Source organism: Anarrhichthys ocellatus, unplaced genomic scaffold (assembly GCF_004355925.1).
Source record: "Anarrhichthys ocellatus isolate YVR2014 unplaced genomic scaffold, GSC_Weel_1.0 scaffold18, whole genome shotgun sequence".
In the NCBI taxonomy this organism is placed as follows: Eukaryota; Metazoa; Chordata; class Actinopteri; order Perciformes; family Anarhichadidae; genus Anarrhichthys; species Anarrhichthys ocellatus.
Genome location: NW_022280048.1, coordinates 4,664,531 through 4,681,381, shown reverse-complemented (window position 1 = coordinate 4,681,381; position 16,851 = coordinate 4,664,531). Strand labels below are relative to the sequence as shown.

At 42.0% G+C, this 16,851-nt stretch overlaps 1 protein-coding gene across 3 annotated transcripts; it reads left to right on the top strand.

Annotated features, from left to right (window-relative positions):
- Positions 1 to 920: 920 nt before the first annotated feature.
- LOC116388934 (uncharacterized) lies at positions 921 to 16,028 on the top strand. Of its 3 annotated transcripts, none has more exons than XM_031857272.1 (4): positions 921 to 1,221; positions 12,181 to 14,267; positions 14,771 to 15,073; positions 15,644 to 16,028. In XM_031857272.1, exons 2-4 carry the CDS (start codon positions 12,197 to 12,199, stop codon positions 15,907 to 15,909), a joined length of 2,640 nt encoding a protein of 879 aa, XP_031713132.1. In that variant the 5' UTR covers positions 921 to 1,221; positions 12,181 to 12,196; the 3' UTR covers positions 15,910 to 16,028. The 3 variants fall into 3 exon arrangements, with proteins under 3 accessions (XP_031713132.1, XP_031713131.1, XP_031713133.1); XM_031857271.1 differs by having other exon boundaries at positions 8,899 to 14,267; XM_031857273.1 differs by lacking the exon at positions 921 to 1,221 and adding an exon at positions 5,402 to 8,998.
- Positions 16,029 to 16,851: the final 823 nt, after the last annotated feature.

Here is a 16,851-nt window from a genome sequence, read left to right as displayed (position 1 = left end):
ATGTTTTTGAAGCAGAACTTAAAATGGTAATGGAATATTACAGTATTAATGGTATCTTTATAAAAAAATTACACATCTATTTTATTTGTCTGCATCATGTTATATATCATTATGTTAATTAAGTAATAGCAATACTGCCATATAAAGCATCCATTACAAGTCCTGCATTTAAAATGTCACCAAATAAACAAATAACATTTGCAAAATATACTTAAGTATCAAAAGTAAAAGTCTTCGTAATGCAGAAAAATGCCCACCTGTGAATATTATCCTATAGCCTATATATTATAGCTATATTCTATGTTTGCACTATGACTCTTTTCACATACCCACCACTGTCCATCCTATATTTATACACAGTAGCATATCAAACCCAACTACTTTTATCTGTAGCATTACTTAAAATGCAGAGTATATATTTTTTGTCCATACTGTATATATTTTGCGTATTTATATCACACTGTTCATACTGTTCATACTGTATATCTTGTTTATTCTATCAGCACATTACTCTGTACTTTACTGCTTTTATCACTTTTGGAAAGATGAATTAAACTGCTGTTAAGCAAATGTAGTGGAATAAAAAGTACAAGAGGCTACTTCCCTGAGAAAAGTAATGTAGTAGAAGTATAAAGAATATGTAAATACACAAAGTACCTCAAATTTACTCGAGTACAGTACTGAACATCAGAACAGTACTGAGTTGCTCTGTCATACACTTTAGGATATCTTCAAGATATGCAAGTTGTCGGTTCAACAACAACCCCTCCTGCTCCTCCACCAGCGCACGTGCTGCGTGCTCGCCCCTGAGCCCTTCATCTCGTGTGTTTCGCCATTGGTCTGGGATGATGTCATCCACAGTAGAGACAATAGAGCCCACCTCCCCGTCAGTGTCTCCTCACACACGCACCGCAGCTCAGAGTGACACACGCTCAGACGTGACGCCAGCTGAGTTAGCCAAGCACCCCTGATTACATTTATTTATGCATCTTATTTATCTCAAGTCTGGCAGAGCTGTGCATCTTCTATTCAAGCTCAATCTCATTTTTTTTTATTTTTTTTATTTTTAAATACATGAACAAACGAGCAGGCAGGGAAGGTGTTACACATCTGGATCAAACCAACGCAGCGGGTCGTGCTACTCGAGCCCCGTCCGACATGAGGATCTCTCATTCCGCAGCGCATATATGATGAAAACACTTCGGGACTGCCACGCTTGATGTAAGTGATGCTTCTGTTTTTTTTTAGTTTTATTTTTCGTAATGTTACTTATCGCGGTGGTCGTTCCGGTCGGCCTTGCAGCCCGTGAGAGTGCAGCGCGGCTGTCACAGCACTACGTGTTGGTCCGCTTTAGCTCACAGCACAGAATCAGGCGCCTCCTCAGTGTCTCGATGTATTTTTAATTCGCTGTCAAATTAACGTCACATGTTCAAACCACGCAATGCATCCTCGTGTTGATCGCCGCTGCTCGAAGGCGGTCAGCAGCTGTGATTGTTTCTCCGTAATGAGCGTGTGTTATTTATGGAAGGAGGACTGCAGCCATGTGAAAAGAGCCAAGTATGGAATAACAAATGGACCATAATTATACACATCCACACTTGGTCGCAGTGAGTAAGTGACCGTACGGGCCTGCCGGCCCGGGCCCTGTCGCCCACATCAGCTTTGTTTGTCATCATGGTAAAAAGGTTCAAAGAATGTGCAGCGAAGATGCCATTAAAAATACTGAGAAACTAGGTAGTGCGCCATCTGGCGACTGTATGAACAGGAACTAATATATTTTGCATTGCTGGCCCGCAGAGCAGCTCTGTGAACAACAATGCAGAGGAAGAATGTAAATATTAATAGCTGGTTTATTTCTGCTTGCGGTTTTGCTGATGAGATGCTACAAGGAGCGGATGAGAGGCAGGGCAGGAGAGATGTGCAGCATGTGAGCACATTATTATAAATAGCATCAGCAAGTGATTTATTGACATGCATTTCATAGTGGAGGCTCTCATCTCTGTCAGCATTGCCAGTGGTGCACAAATTAAGCAGAACTGAAAGTAAGTAAAAGGATGTGTTAGAGATGAAGGAGCAGACACACACACTTGACAAGCAAGACACATAAGAGTCACTGCAGTTTGTGTAAGGACATGCAAACCAAATCAAAACTTAAACCAGCATTAACCAATGTTACTGACGTTAATACGGCTCCGTAACATGACAGGGTCACTTGAGGTGTGTAGTTTAAACTAATCATCCGACCCTCCGGCTCACAGTTTGGAGCTGCTTTTAGTTCAGATTTGTGGCTTTCTGGCCTGAAAAAAAGAGACTGTGAAGGTGACTCACTGCTTTCCCCATTTTAAAACCACGATGACGGTGTGATGCTTCAATGGAACATTAATTAAATCGGCTTCGAATCTCTCAGGAACGATGCAGTGCATATTCAGATCTTACATTCTACATGAATGCAAAGGTAAAAAAAACCACTAATTAATTCAACATTACTTAATCAACAATCTATTTACAATGAAACAGGGATTGTTCAGGGAGAGGAACTGAATGGCCCTGACAGTATTTAGAAGCTATTTATGAAATATATTTATGAAATGCACAGCTATGGACTTTACTTTAAGATTCCTACCCAAGAACGAACACAGTGCCAAATATTTTGCCAAAATGATTGTGTGGAGTTAAGGCAACGGCATAATGAACAGCATTATCACCTAATAATATGAAGTTGTAAGCCCCGGTCTTCCCGGTGAGGAGTTGATATTAGGGTTGCAACTAAGGATTATCATCTTGATTAATTAGAACTTTAGAAAAAAGTGAAGAATATCCTTTTTTTTGTCCAAACCCAAATACTTTAATTTACTGTGACGTAAGACGAGGAAAAGCAGCAAATCTTAACATTTAAGAACTTAAAAAATGTTTGTAATTTTTAATGATTGCTTCTCAAAATAGTTGCGGATTCATTGTTTCAGCTCTAGTTTGCATATCATATTCTCTAGCTGCTCCAGTCTACTCCCACAGGCTATAGACACTCAGTTCGGGTAGAGAACAAACTCTAAACTGCCTACAGATGACATGGACTGGTAGCCTCTGCTGTTGCCCTGCCTTTTACCCGGTGCATGCTGGGATAATCTTTGGTGACTCTGAATAGGAACGAACCGGTAGACAGGGGATGGATTATTTGTGGAGCGCACAATTGAAGATAAGTTCTGTGTGGCCTGGGAGCTGAAAATTAAAATGATCCATTTAACCTTAGAATGACTCCCACCATTAATAATGATAATTTCATTCAGCGTCCCTTCTTCTAAATGATGGCCCTGCAAGACCGACTGTGACTGCCTCAGGGTTTCCTGTGTTATTAATGTTTTCATGCACACTTTTACTTTCTTTGAGGTTTTCTTCGAGGATATGAACATATATGAAGATGGTCTTGCATTATTTCCAGAGGGGGAAAAGAAACAGACTGTTGTTACCACACTGCGGCTATAACAGATGTTGCTGTAAAATAGAATTGTCGGATTGTTTTTGGTGTTATTTTTGTGAGAGGAAAAGGCCTGGCCGGGATCCATATGTTTTGGGGACTCGCTGGACGTGTGCTTGCTAGATCCAACAAGTTCCTGGATTCTTACAATGCAGAAACTCCTTCCCTGGTTCAGATCAAAATACACTCTGAAACAAAAAACGATCAAATACACACAGAGGCTTTCAGCGTGTAATATTAGACCACGTTTGTTTGGCTGTTGTCTCAGCCTATTCATCTGAATATGTTTTTCATGCCTGTCTGTCTTTTTGACTGTTTGTTTGCACAAATCCATCATGTCAGAAAATTACAGTTTGGAGGGACATTTGGTGGACAGAGATGCCTCGGCACAAGCATAACACTACATCTTTGTGGTGTTCAGATCTGGGGTTTCCAATGTCAGTTGATTACACAGCAACCATGACAGTGTGCTTTTTTAATTCTTCAAATATTTTTAAATGTATTCAAAGCATTACTGCTCTTCTTATCTATATGTGACAGGGCTCACATCCCTACCAACCACCAATCCTTTCCCCAAGCTGCTTTTGTCACTTTCTATTCTTGGTATTCTATTTTAGGATTCAGTCATTTTTGTGGATTTCTTTATTCAATTGAAATACTTTCAACATCACAATGTGCCATGACTTTGTGCAGGCACACAGTAGCCTATTTGAAAAATCCCTGGGCTGTTGGTGCTGTCTGTAACTGATTAGCACTGCTTTGCTCCTTGATTCAAATATTTGATTGAGTGATTTTTTTTCAATATGTCTAAATTGGGCCACCCTGAAAACATATTGCTCTGCAGCCAAAGTGCCACCGATCTCATTGTATCTCCTATAACATAATGTAATAAAAATAACAATTGGATGTGGGGATTATGACACTGTCTGTCCTCAAAGTCAGGTACTAGTCTCAGTGTTAAACCAGTTTTGACTGAATAGAGGAGGGAAATGAGGGATAGCTCGATGTTCCCGATCACGCTGCCCACCGATTGGCCAGTTCGTGCAGTTGCTTCCATCACTGTCTGTCCGCTGACTGTGGAGATTAGGTGATGTAATTATTCTGACTTCCCCTCAGTAGCCTGTAGTGGTGTGAGTTCTGATGAGACAGTGAAACAAATCTGTTTACAGGGAAAAGGCAAATTTAGCAACACGCTAACACAGATTAGCAGTAAAGATTTATTTGTCTTTTCAAGTCATTTAGGATTAATGCAAAAGTGAGATGTGGAATCAGAACCAAAGAAAGAATAGGACCTGTGTTTTAGACATGAGGCAACGTTTTAAGAATGCTTACTAATCAACACAAGGCTCATCCTTGTGTGTCATGATTGTACCGTTATAATGGCATTGTTGAGTAAACATGCTAACATTTGGGCATCTGGGTCACAACCAAGTCATCACATACAGCAGGGATTCAAGTTGCAAGTCGTTTTCCTTTGTCCCAAAAAAATCTTACATCATTAGATGTGTGACCTAAGCCTGATAAGAGTGCGAGTCATAATTACTGTCAGTCAACATACAACCCAGATTTATCCTTTTGTCCTTTCATTTAATTTTCGTCCTTTTTTTCCCTATTGTCCCACTCCACTTGTTCTGGTAACGTAGCGTTAACTTCACTTTGTTTGTATGTGTCACCACCTTCAAATTATGTCGTCTACTTTGACGGTTTGATCGAGACGGTTCAGGAGCTTCACAAGCAGTGATTGACAGCTGCGTTAGAGACTCCGCGGCTCTTGATTGGTCGTTTTCATTCGGACGAGGTGGAATCTTGCAAATGCCGTTAGGAGTGCTAAAAGGAGGCGGACGAACCAGAATCTTTCACAGATTATCTGTCTCATGCACTACTCAGGATATAGTGACAGTTTGACAAATATGACAAAATGTTATTTATATTTAAGTTACAAACTGTAGCTTTAATCCCTACAAAACAAAAACGTTTAACTGCACTGTGCATTGCATTGCATTGTGTAATTGCATTATTTAGCCCATAAAGTTATGTATTAACCAACAGTTTATTGCTGGTTTAAAATTAATTCAGCAGTTTGGCATACATATTAAGTGTTATTGGTTTCATTACGATTCCACAACTGCTTTGGCTGCTGAAGGGAGACAAGGTTACAGTGGCTAGAGGCCAGCGACACCTGAGACACAGTTTACACCGTCCAGTGCCTGTTAGCTTAGTTGTGCAGCATATCTGGTCAGTAACACTTGTCAGTTTGCTGACAGCACAAATCCATCAAGGCACTTTTTTATTTACACTTCACATGTTGACACGGCGGTCCTCTCCCCAGCAACCTGCTTCATGATTGAACTTGTTCATTGATTTCAGTTATAACAGCAGCTCCACAGCAGCTGAGTCTGTGTGTGTGGATATAGAATATACTGTCGGATCTGTGACACCGACTGCTTGACCCTCAATACTGTTAGGTATTTTTTTGTTGTGAACATACAAGTGCCTTTCCCCTTCGTGCCCAGTGTCTGTCTGTCCGTTTGGTTCTGTGTGTGAACATATAAAGACAGAAGTGGACCTGTCATTTCGTGCCGAACACAAGCAAAAATATGAAGCTGTGGATTGTCCTCTGACAGAAACGGCTTGCTCATCAGCCTCTGGAAACAAGTAACTCTGATGACTAATTTTCCTGCCATCCACTATCTCAAGCGCCTTTTTTCTTTCTTTTTTTCTTTTTTCTTACTTTGATAAAAAATAATCTTGTTCAGCCGCAGAGGAAGACATTCTCTCACTCAAGCAATTTCACAAGCCCATAATTGAGCTGCACATCCTCACATTATATTGCCGGGTTTTTGCTCTGGTGTTGTCCACTCTGCTGCGTGGGTGTTTGGCTGTTAGGTGTCTTTTTGATGAAGGTGCTGCATTAAGCCGGGGCGGGGAGAGGGAACGGAACGATCCCCATCAATCTTGTACAGCCAGACAACCATCTGTTCCCGAAAACACTCACGAAACACTCACTTCTCCGCCTCTGCAGCCGAAGACGCACTGTGTACCCCTAAATCTACACTGTACCTGACTACTGTGGTGCACTGTGAGATTCTTTACTATAAGTCATGCACTGTCCTCCTGTCCCATGTGAGGCTGCATCATTTCAACAGTACACGCTGTGTTCTGTTCCTTTTTTAACTTATCAAGACAAAATTAATGACTATATATGGTACTCAACACAAAATAACACCAGCTCTGATTGAATTTTGTTTTATGAAATATTACACAGTTCAGGGGCGCTAAGCAAGCTAATTATAACTATTCATGATATTGCAGGTTTTGCTCAGGTGCTTGGGAAGGAGTTAAATCATCTGGAAACACATTAGCATGTGTACCGCTCTCCTCTCTCTGGCTTATGCCTGTGACTGTAAAGCTGTTATCTTTATTCTGCTGGTGGGGTAGCAGTGAGGCGAGGGAGGGCGTCATGATCTCCCCCGCAGGCTCATGCAGTTCCCGCTAACAGGAACTGAGTGGCACTCTTCTTCTTTTTTTAAAACATTTCCTTTTATCTGAATTGCTTTGCTTTTTCACTTTCATGTGCTCGAATTCTGAGGCAGCAAACGTGATTGCCAAGCTTAGCATACGTTAGCCTTTTTCCCTTAAATATTAATGCACACCTAATCACGCGCATACATTTTCCTCTCCACTCCTTGATCCATCCTGCGACATTTTTGGTTGCTCAGCCTAAGTAGCTAACTCTGTCAGAACGTTCTTAGAGGATGCTGTTATGTCTCAGTTCTTCTGAAAGGAACTCATGACTTATTCACACTTTACTGTAAACTTCTGATGTCAATTATGCCTGTCGACACACTATGCAATCTCACATACTGATATGAGCTGTCTGATGTAGAATATTGCTGCAGTCATACACTTGCTACTCAGCTGTGACTTTTAGAAAGGGATGAGCTACCTAGTGAGTACAAACACACACATGTTTAGGAGTTCCTTATTGTGCTGAGTTGTAGCCTGGCCATATGTCTACAGTATTACAGTTATACATCACAGATTGTCTGACAGCCCCGGAGTCAAACTCAGTTCCCCTTTTGCTCGCTGTTGTTGAGCTGTCAGATGGATGCCACCTCTACTGCTTGGCTGTAATTGTAAAGTGAAGCAGATTGAGGCAATTTTCGAAAAACAATCACAGCAAGCGTAACAGAGTAAGCTTATAGCCTTTTATCAGATTCTAACAATGTGTTGGAAAGACCAACTGGAGGGATTTCACATGAACACAGTTAATTAAACACCATTTTAATTAACCTTCTAATCAACAGCGCTCACACCATTTTGCAGTTTTATTCTCGTCGGTGGAAACTAGCTGCCCTCAGGTGCAGTGAACAAATGCACAGAGATGGCAAGATATTTAAATTCTCAACAGTGTTTGTCTTGTTCCGTCAACATTTTACTTGTCTTAAACCAGTATCTTCAGTATCAAAACAAAAGTTACTCATTCTACAGAAAAATGTCCCTCGTGACTATTTATTATATATTAGATTGTATGATAGATACTGAAGCACCAATGTGTAGTATATGTAGCATTTAACTGTTGTAGCTGGTCAAGGTAGAACAGTTTTTTACTACTTTAAAAAGGCCTACAGTCTAGTGAGGAGTCAGGCCCCCTCTAAAGGGTCACAAAAACAAATTGTGACATAATCAATGGGACAGGAAAGGAATACTGTATGATTTGAATGGAGAAGATTAGAAGGAAATTGTCTCTCTGGTGGTACTGCTAACAACTTACACACATCTGAAACGAGACAAGGTGCCCCAACCAGACACAGGTTTTTGTGTCAGTCTTAATCTGAAAAGTAAATAATAACTGAAGCAGAGAAAAAGTAGAGATTTGAAGTCCCAGCACAGGCAAACACATGAAAAATGCAAAGTAAAACAAAAGCATTTTATGCACTTTATAAGCCTTTCACATTGCATTTGAAGCATCATTAATAAATGTACCACACACAAAATAAATTATGAAGATTTCTAAGATTATTTGTCTGAGAAGCAAATCATTGTAATGGTTGTCTGTTTGTTTTCCTGTTGCAGATTTGACTGTATGTATTAATGATGCTGACACTTTCTAGTCGTCACAGTTATTAGCCCATAATATGGGGTAATCATTTCAGAGTAACGCTTCACTATAGTCTGTAGTTCATCATATTTTATTTTTGCTCATGTCAACATGTGGCAGCGAAATTTCAAGAGGCATCCCTTTGTTTTAATATTTTCCATCTCTGTGTGGCCCTTACTGTCTGCTGAAGCTGTGACTATGAGTGAGTGAAAAGGCCACTAGCCAGCCTGCAGTTTACAGTGTGTGAGAGCAAAGTGATCAGAGTGATAGTGACTTCCACCATGATAAAACTGGGTCAATGTAACCCCCACCCCCTCCACCACAGGCAAGGCTGAAAAAGGGAAAAAAGACGAGGATACCATCACCAGACTCTGTGCGTGGATATAAGCATGGGGACACTGGAGCGTGGTTTGCTTTTTCCATGGGTTGGTATCTGTGTTGTGTTGGGACTGAAGGCATCCCCATATTATTTTTGACATGTTCCTTCCTCCCCTGTAGTCTGTGGTTTACAGTGTCACGTTATAATCTGTCCCCCTGTATCTTCTCTCGACCCACTTTGTTTCTGTCAGCCAGTGTTGTTTTCAGTATCTCGTCTTCCCAGTCCCTCTTTTAACTTTTCGGTCTTCCATTCCCTGAGATATTCTCGCTAAATATGCCCTGAAGGGCTTGTGGTTAAAAAGAAAATCCACCATAACAAACACTGTTTAAAAACAGCTATATTTGATGTACGTTGCAATTGCAGGCTAGCATGTTGTTTGGTGGCCAAATCTGAACAATGCTATGTGGTAGGTAAATCTCCACCTCCTCTATTGTGGAGTTTAAAGAGTGGCTTTGTCTAAATGACACAAAAATATATTTTCTCACTTACTCTAGTGGTATTTAGCCTTGCATATTGATTGTGTTTTAGTTGTAGAGCTTTTGAGATATCCATCTCTGTAATTTCTGGCTCTATCCCAATGCTAGATATCGCCAAGAGTGCATAAGAAAATATGTTTTGTAATGTGAACTGACAATTACATTTTAGAAAAAAAGAAGACTAAGGGTCTATAGCCATGCTAGCGACTCTATTAGGAAGTATTTAGCCACAGCTGTGCTTTGAGCTGAATGCTAATATCAGCGTGCTAACATTCTCACAATGTCAATGCTGACATGCTGATGTTAAGCATGTATAATGGTTACTATGTTCGCCATCTTAGTTTCGCGTGTTAGCATGCTAACATTTTGCTAACAAATTACAGCTGAGGCTGATATTAGTTATGCAGGTCTTTGTTCATAAACCAAAATATTGAACTATAAAGCTACTATTGAGCTGATGATGGTGCTAAATGAAAAGTTAAGGGATCATCAAAAATACTAGAATTCATCCTTTAGGGAAACAAATGTCTGTACCAATCTTTATGGCAATCCATTCAACGCCATTTCACAAGGATTCACCTCTGGGGACCATGAATGTTTGTACAAAATGTCATGGTAATCCATCAACTGGTTATTGAGGCACTTCAGTCTGGACCAAAGTGGTGGTCGGACCGACAACATTGCCATCCCTAGAGCCACTAACATGGTTAAAATATGTCCTTTTATAATGTGAACCGACCCTTTAAATTCAGTAAAATGGTAACTGATCTAAAACATCGAAGGTCAAAACTCAGGTTTTGGTATCAGCCCATCACAATCAAAGAGCAAGTGCTTCTTTCTACACTCATCACCAACTTCTTACAATCTCATGGGGAGAAATCCATCAAACACAAGGCAGAGATACAAATAGCCTCAACAGACTAGAATGCCAAACAAACTGCATACTTGTTTTGTCCGCAGTAAAACGCAGATCTTTTTTCTCGACTGGGAAGTTTCTTGCTCTCCTTCAAAACAGAACTCTTTGTTTGTTCTTTTGTTTGCCCTAGCTGTGCTTTGAACTCAATGCTAACATTGGCATGCTAATATCCTCCAAACAAACCAGCATAGCCACCCCTACAGCTAGTGTGGCAAAAACTAATTTTAAAGTACTTCATCAACCAAAAAACTCCTGGGTGCAGTGAACATCTCAGATTGATTGTATTTAACGGTGTGTGTATCAGAGGGTGGATTTTTACTTTAACGACAATACTTTTTCATCTTCAGAGCAGCCTTATAATGAATGTACCGAATTAGTATCGTAGAGTCCAAAGTCCTGTACCTGTTATTAATCATATTAATCATAATGAAAGAAAAAAATCTTCCGTATGTATTCTATTACAAAGTGCATATTTATAAACTACATTCAATTAATCTCTTTTTGCTGTGTCACGGTGAGAAAGCTTTCTCTCCAGCTGAGTTGTATTGTTGTGTATGTGATGACCTTCTGTTTATACCATGACCTGGACAAATGCTCATCTCTAATTGGCCCATATAATTCAGAATGCACAGGCTAGATGGCTGGGAGCAGGAAATGTTTCGTTTCAGGTAATCGCATGGCTCTTCAGCATTCAACAGTCTTTAAAGTGAAGAATCCCACTGAGCCTTCAGCTAACTTTGAGGGTCACAGTGTCTGTGTCTGTGCAAAGACAGCTGTGCAAGATGATTTTTGTCAATTGTAAGTAGTGCATAAACATAAAATGTACACATTACAGAAGCATTGACATACACAGGATTGTTGTTCATAACCTCTACATCGAGAGCAGTGAACATGTACAGTCCAGCTATGTTTACAGTATATTAAGCTATTTTTACCATCTGCCATGACTTGGCTTGGCTTATTATTTCTGCAACTGAATGCGTCTTGTTAAGAATGAGGACTCATCGGAGGGATGCAGCTCGGTTGGTGCAGCTTTTGTGACTGAGCTTTTAAGAAGCCTCACTGCCATCAGGATTAGCTGGGATTATTTGCTGCTAACAGCAAACAGGTACACACTCTTGCACCTTTGGATTTGCATTTTTACGTCCTAAATGGTAATGATGTCACTGGGAAACAGTTCACATTTGAACGTCAAAGTCCTGCAAATATAGATGAGCATTACATGTCTGGCAAGTGGCCCTGTTATAAGCAGGTAAAAGACTGTGATGTGCATGTTGAAATGAATTTGGGAAACATAATCATTACAGTGTTATCCATTCAACTCAAACATGCACCTCAGTGGGTTTTCTCTTCATGCAAGTTATCCTTTCATTTGCAGCAAATGTAAAAGGAAATATGTGCGACATGTTCATGAAAAAACCTGACATGCGACAGTATTGGTTGTTGGTTTTGTATTTGTTCTTGGTGTGTTTTGTAGATGGAGAGGAGAGATTAGTTAGATTTATATGCAAAACATAAAAATCAGTGTGTTGTCATTCTTGTGGTGGATTTGTGGTTTTACTTTACATTTCACAAATAATTTACCTTTATTCTTTTATAATGCAATTACAAAGTATTGTAACGTACTATATTAATAGAAAACCTATGCTCATCATGCACTGTATCATATCAATATTTCATTGCTGCAAAGCAATATTTGGAATTTTGCATCAGCATGTGCTGTTTGTGTCTAAAATGATGGAATGTAAAGTGCGCCCCACATTTCCATGGTTTGTAGAATTGCAGTAATTTCCTGACTACTCTCTTTCTGTCTCTCTCTCCCTCGTCATTGGACAGCTTTGCATAAACCCAGATGCCTCCCCTCCCTCTTGATGAGCGTATAGTGGTCATTCAGCGCCCTAAAAACATAACCCTGTGTGAAGCTTCCCCGCAAACCATCCCGCAGCACTCCTCTCAAATATCAGCCTCTTCCAATGGACACCATCCTCATCTCAACTCTTCGCAGGTCCATTTCTATGCACCCCCGTGTAAACCTCTGACTCTGGAATGCAATCGCAGACCCTCTCGTGTGCAGAAATTCAAGAGCGATCAACCTGTCGTCCCAGCAGGTGTCAGACACATCCCTAGCCACTGCCATAGCAATGGCACAGTAACTCTCGCCCCACGGCTGCCCTCCCATACACATACTATTGATATCAGGGTGACGGTGGACAAAGGAGGACGGGGAGGAGGAATCAGCAACTCGTTAGGGCGCAGCGGAATTATAAAAGGTGGCCGAGGGAAATGTGTCTCTTCACAGTTGGATCAAGCACAATGTGAGAAAAAGACTGGAACTGCAGGGAGGCCAGGTGGTGCCGAACACAAGTCACAGCGAAGTCGCCATACTCAGCTGTCGTCTTCCCCCGGAGGCATCCTACAATTCGTCCCAGCTCAGGCGCAGCAGCATAGGTTGCGGAGTGAAAAGGAAAACACTAGTTTTCTTAACAGAAGTGACCAGGAATTTCCCTCTCTAGGTCACAAGAACAATTCCAAACTGGGAACTGTCCATCAAAGCCATAATAGCCACAGTCTGCCCTACCACCAAAATTCCGTCCCTGTGCCCCATGCCGCCATTCTAAATTCAAACTATCCGTCATCCCCTCCCTCCCAACCCACCCATGTCCCAGGCCCATTTCAGCAACTCAGCCAGCCGCACACGTCCCGCACCAGGGATCTCCGCCCTCACATTCTTCATGGTCTACCCCTCTCCCCCTGCTCCTCCCACGCCGGAGGGTTCCCGAGCCCTGACCATACCTGCACCATCGACTGCACCCACCCATTCAGTTGTGGCTGCTGGAGGTTGGTAAGATGCAGAGGGTGTAAGGGACACTCTGCCAACTGCCAAGGGGGTGGAGGAAGCTCTTCCACCTCATTTTCCTGTGTTCATAATGCCGGAGCAGTGAAGAAAGGAGGCAAAGACATGGGCCTGAGAAATCTGGGTGGGTGTCTCTCCACCACCTCCACCTCCAACACCTCCTCTTCTAACAGCACTGTGTCTGACTGCCGAGCAAACCTGTTCAAACCTCTCCGCTGTGCCTCCTGCTCTGGTGAGGCCAGAAACTTTGAGAGTCCTGCTATCCTTCGCAAAAAACTGGTAGGGGGATGCCTGCCCTGCACCCCGCTGTCCTCCTCGGCCCCTCTCCGGGCGATACAGAGCTGCGTCACAGGCTGCAACCCCAAAGCCTCTCAGACAGGCAGCTCCACCTGTAGCTATTGTAGCAGCGACCCCATTGTGGTGACATTTAACCCTCGCAGAGGCAAACCCCCAGGTAGAGGTGTTGGAGCAGCTCATCAGATGGGTATGTTCCAAGCCGATGATGACGACTACAGCGTGCGTACTATCTGGCCCGAAGAACTGGCCAAGAAGATGACCCATTCTAAAGCCCAAAAGAATCACTGTGCCGGGGTGGGAGTAGGAGTGAGGAAGACCTGTGCAACCCAGGTCCAAAATGGCAGTCACGGAACAGGTCTTGCCCTCCTGGACTGTCAAAACCTCCAGGAATATGGCCAGTCTCAGTTTACAGACCGTGCTGGTCGACGGCGGCTTCAGCAGGGGAAAATGGCTGCTCTTGATTTTATGGGCCGCAGGTCAGGATCTGGGTGTGACGAAGGCCAGAACTCACTGAAGAGGCTCTTGAATAAAGCAGAAGATGTAGAAACGGGGCAAGACGGAGATGCAGCATATCCACGCTCCCCGTCTCCCCGCTCTTCCTCTCCACCGTCACCTGTTAACTTTTCTCCTCCACCGTCCAACCCGAACACACTCATCAAACCCAGACCCTGGCAGAGAGACAGGGAGGGAGGACATTCCCTGCCGACAGCTCAGTCCCTTCACCTGGCCCTCAACTCCCTGAACAGAGAGCAAGATGAGGACAACGGCAGAAGTAAGAATATCTTACAATTCACCTAAGTGGAAGTGGTAAAATATTCATAATATCTATGAAGTAACTAATTTTTAATTGCAATCAGTGACATAAAGATGGGTCATATGGGTTGAATGTCATTTAGAAGTAAAATTCCTGTTGGTTAGTTTTTAGTTGGAGATGTGCAACCTTTCTGAGTTTGGCATATGCTGTCATGATTCTTAGCCCGTTCCTCCTTGAGGTATTGAATAATCTGCCGTTTTTCAAAAGATTCACCCACATTTGGGAACATCTAGCTTGTCTTGATCTCCGTTAATTTTATTTAAGTTATGAAATAATCAAAGTGCTAACGAGCAGAACTCTTTTATGGCCAAATAATACTGATAATTAGCGTTCTGACTAATTTGACCCAGTTTTGAATGAGTGATTTCATTGGCGATTTAGTCACTTAACTTTGTCATTTCTTGCTCCGTGGCAGCACAGACTGCAGAATAAATGTTTCTCTTTGTCTCGTCATCTTCCAGTGCACCTGTCTCTGCCGCTGTCCTCTTCTTTGCCGGCTTCTCTGTCCGATGAGACCGCGATGACTCCTGATGCGGAGAACGCCGTGGTCAGTCCCATCCTGCCCTTCCTGTTTCTGGGGAACGAGAGAGACGCCCAGGACTTGGACCTGCTGCTGCGCCTCAACATCGGCTTCGTGGTCAACGTGACCACACACCTGCCCCTCTACCACGTCAACTCTGGACTGCGCTACAAAAGGCTGCCAGCCACCGATAACAGCAAGCAAAACCTTCGACAATACTTTGAGGAGGTTTTTGAGTTCATTGGTGAGAGACATTTTGTTTTTGCGAGTTCATTTAGAAGATAGAGACTGCATTGATCTTCAATCTAAACAAATTTGAACATCAATAGCTAGTTAAGACAGACAAACTGAGACAGGCTTAAATGGCTTGTAAACTCATCGTAATATCCGAGTCAGCCAAAACACCGTAAAATTATGTAGACTGTACAAATCATCGTCAATAACATCCTCTGCATTTTGGAATGACATTTTCGCTGTTGGAAACAAAACACAAGCGAAGAGAACAAGGCAGTGTTTGAGTGGCATTGTGCCCCACGGCTACCAAAGCTGAAGTAGCACTCTGTATTTCTTTCTTGCCTCCAGCAACGTCACTGTCATGTCACTGTATTCAGAAGAACAACCGATTTTGCAGCTGCGCCCTAGAGACAGATGACGTCGGCAAAAAAAGCAGGCGTTTTTCACACTATATTCATAACTCAGATAGAGATGGGGTTGACAAATCTTTCCCTTTGATGAAACAGTGATGAGATTTTCTATATTCACAGCATGCAATGCTAAGCCAGTTTTAAATCTGTTTTGTTGTTCTCCTCAACAGAGGAGGCATATCAGAGTGGACAGGGAGTGTTGGTACACTGCCAGGCAGGCGTGTCCCGTTCTGCAACCATTGTCATCGCCTACCTTATGAAGCACACCCTCATGACAATGACAGATGCCTACAAATATGTGCGGAGTCGTCGCCCAGTGGTGTCCCCGAATCTAAACTTCATGGGCCAGCTTTTGGAGTTCGAGAGGGACCTCAACTCCGGTGTGACTCCTCGTATCCTGATGCCTAAGCTTAACGGTGTGGAGACGCAGGTGTGAGGAAGGTCAGGAGCGCGTAAGGTCACTGCCGGTAACAAAGAGATGAAAGCGGCATTGATGAGCAGCATTGAAAGAGTGCAGCACATTTTAGAAGAGCGACGTGATCAGAAATATTACAATCGAAAAAAATGGTATAGTTTGGCAGTTAGTGCACTTTTAATACTGTGAAACATGAGAGAAAAGACTGGATGATTCCTTTGTTTAAGTAGTAAAACTTAGACAACACGATCATCATCCAGTCTACTGTTTATAAGATAATGTGCCAATATTTTGTATAGACCTAACATCACTGTCAGATATCTAATTTCTTCTTTTTCTGATGCCTCTTCCTTTTTTTCCCATCGTTTACATTCACAGCCACAAACAGAAATACAATGACTGTGTTGCCATTAATCATAAATGCATGCTGAATGGATATGCAAACATGGAAAAGGTTCACTGGTAATGTACTACATCATCTGCAACACCACTCTGATGTTTCCACCACATGTAGCAACAAGGTTATTAATACACACTTTACTTTCCATGCATTTGTTTCACTATCACTGATTGAATTGCCACAAAGATGAGAAGAATTCCTGACACAGACCGCAGTCACTGTTTTTGGTTAATATTATCATGTATATGATATATGATATGTATTTTTTTCTATTTGAAAACTGTGCAATATGGACTGAGTAGGGACGTGAGCAGCATTAACCTCGGTAACTTATCGCAAAAGGGACAAACAGCTCATGGAAAAGTGTAAGAATGGTTTTAGTTCAGTGAAGCGGCCTGCATATTAGCAAAAGAAAAGTATTGCAAGTGTGAAATAATACTGTGCACTCACAGGGTTAGAGTTATACAACACACAACATAACTGTAGTAATTTGTGTGACTAAAAATTACATTTAATATGTGGGTATTAATTAGCTCATTATAAACACATACTGCAGAGCTGAA

Coding starts and splice junctions, on each gene's coding strand:
- LOC116388934 (XM_031857272.1), top strand. CDS start 12,197: ATGCCTCCCCTCCCTCTTGATGAGCGTATAGTGGTCATTCAGCGCCCT. Junction 14,268..14,770: donor AGATGAGGACAACGGCAGAA/GTAAGAATATCT, acceptor GTCATCTTCCAG/TGCACCTGTCTCTGCCGCTG. Junction 15,074..15,643: donor GGAGGTTTTTGAGTTCATTG/GTGAGAGACATT, acceptor TCTCCTCAACAG/AGGAGGCATATCAGAGTGGA.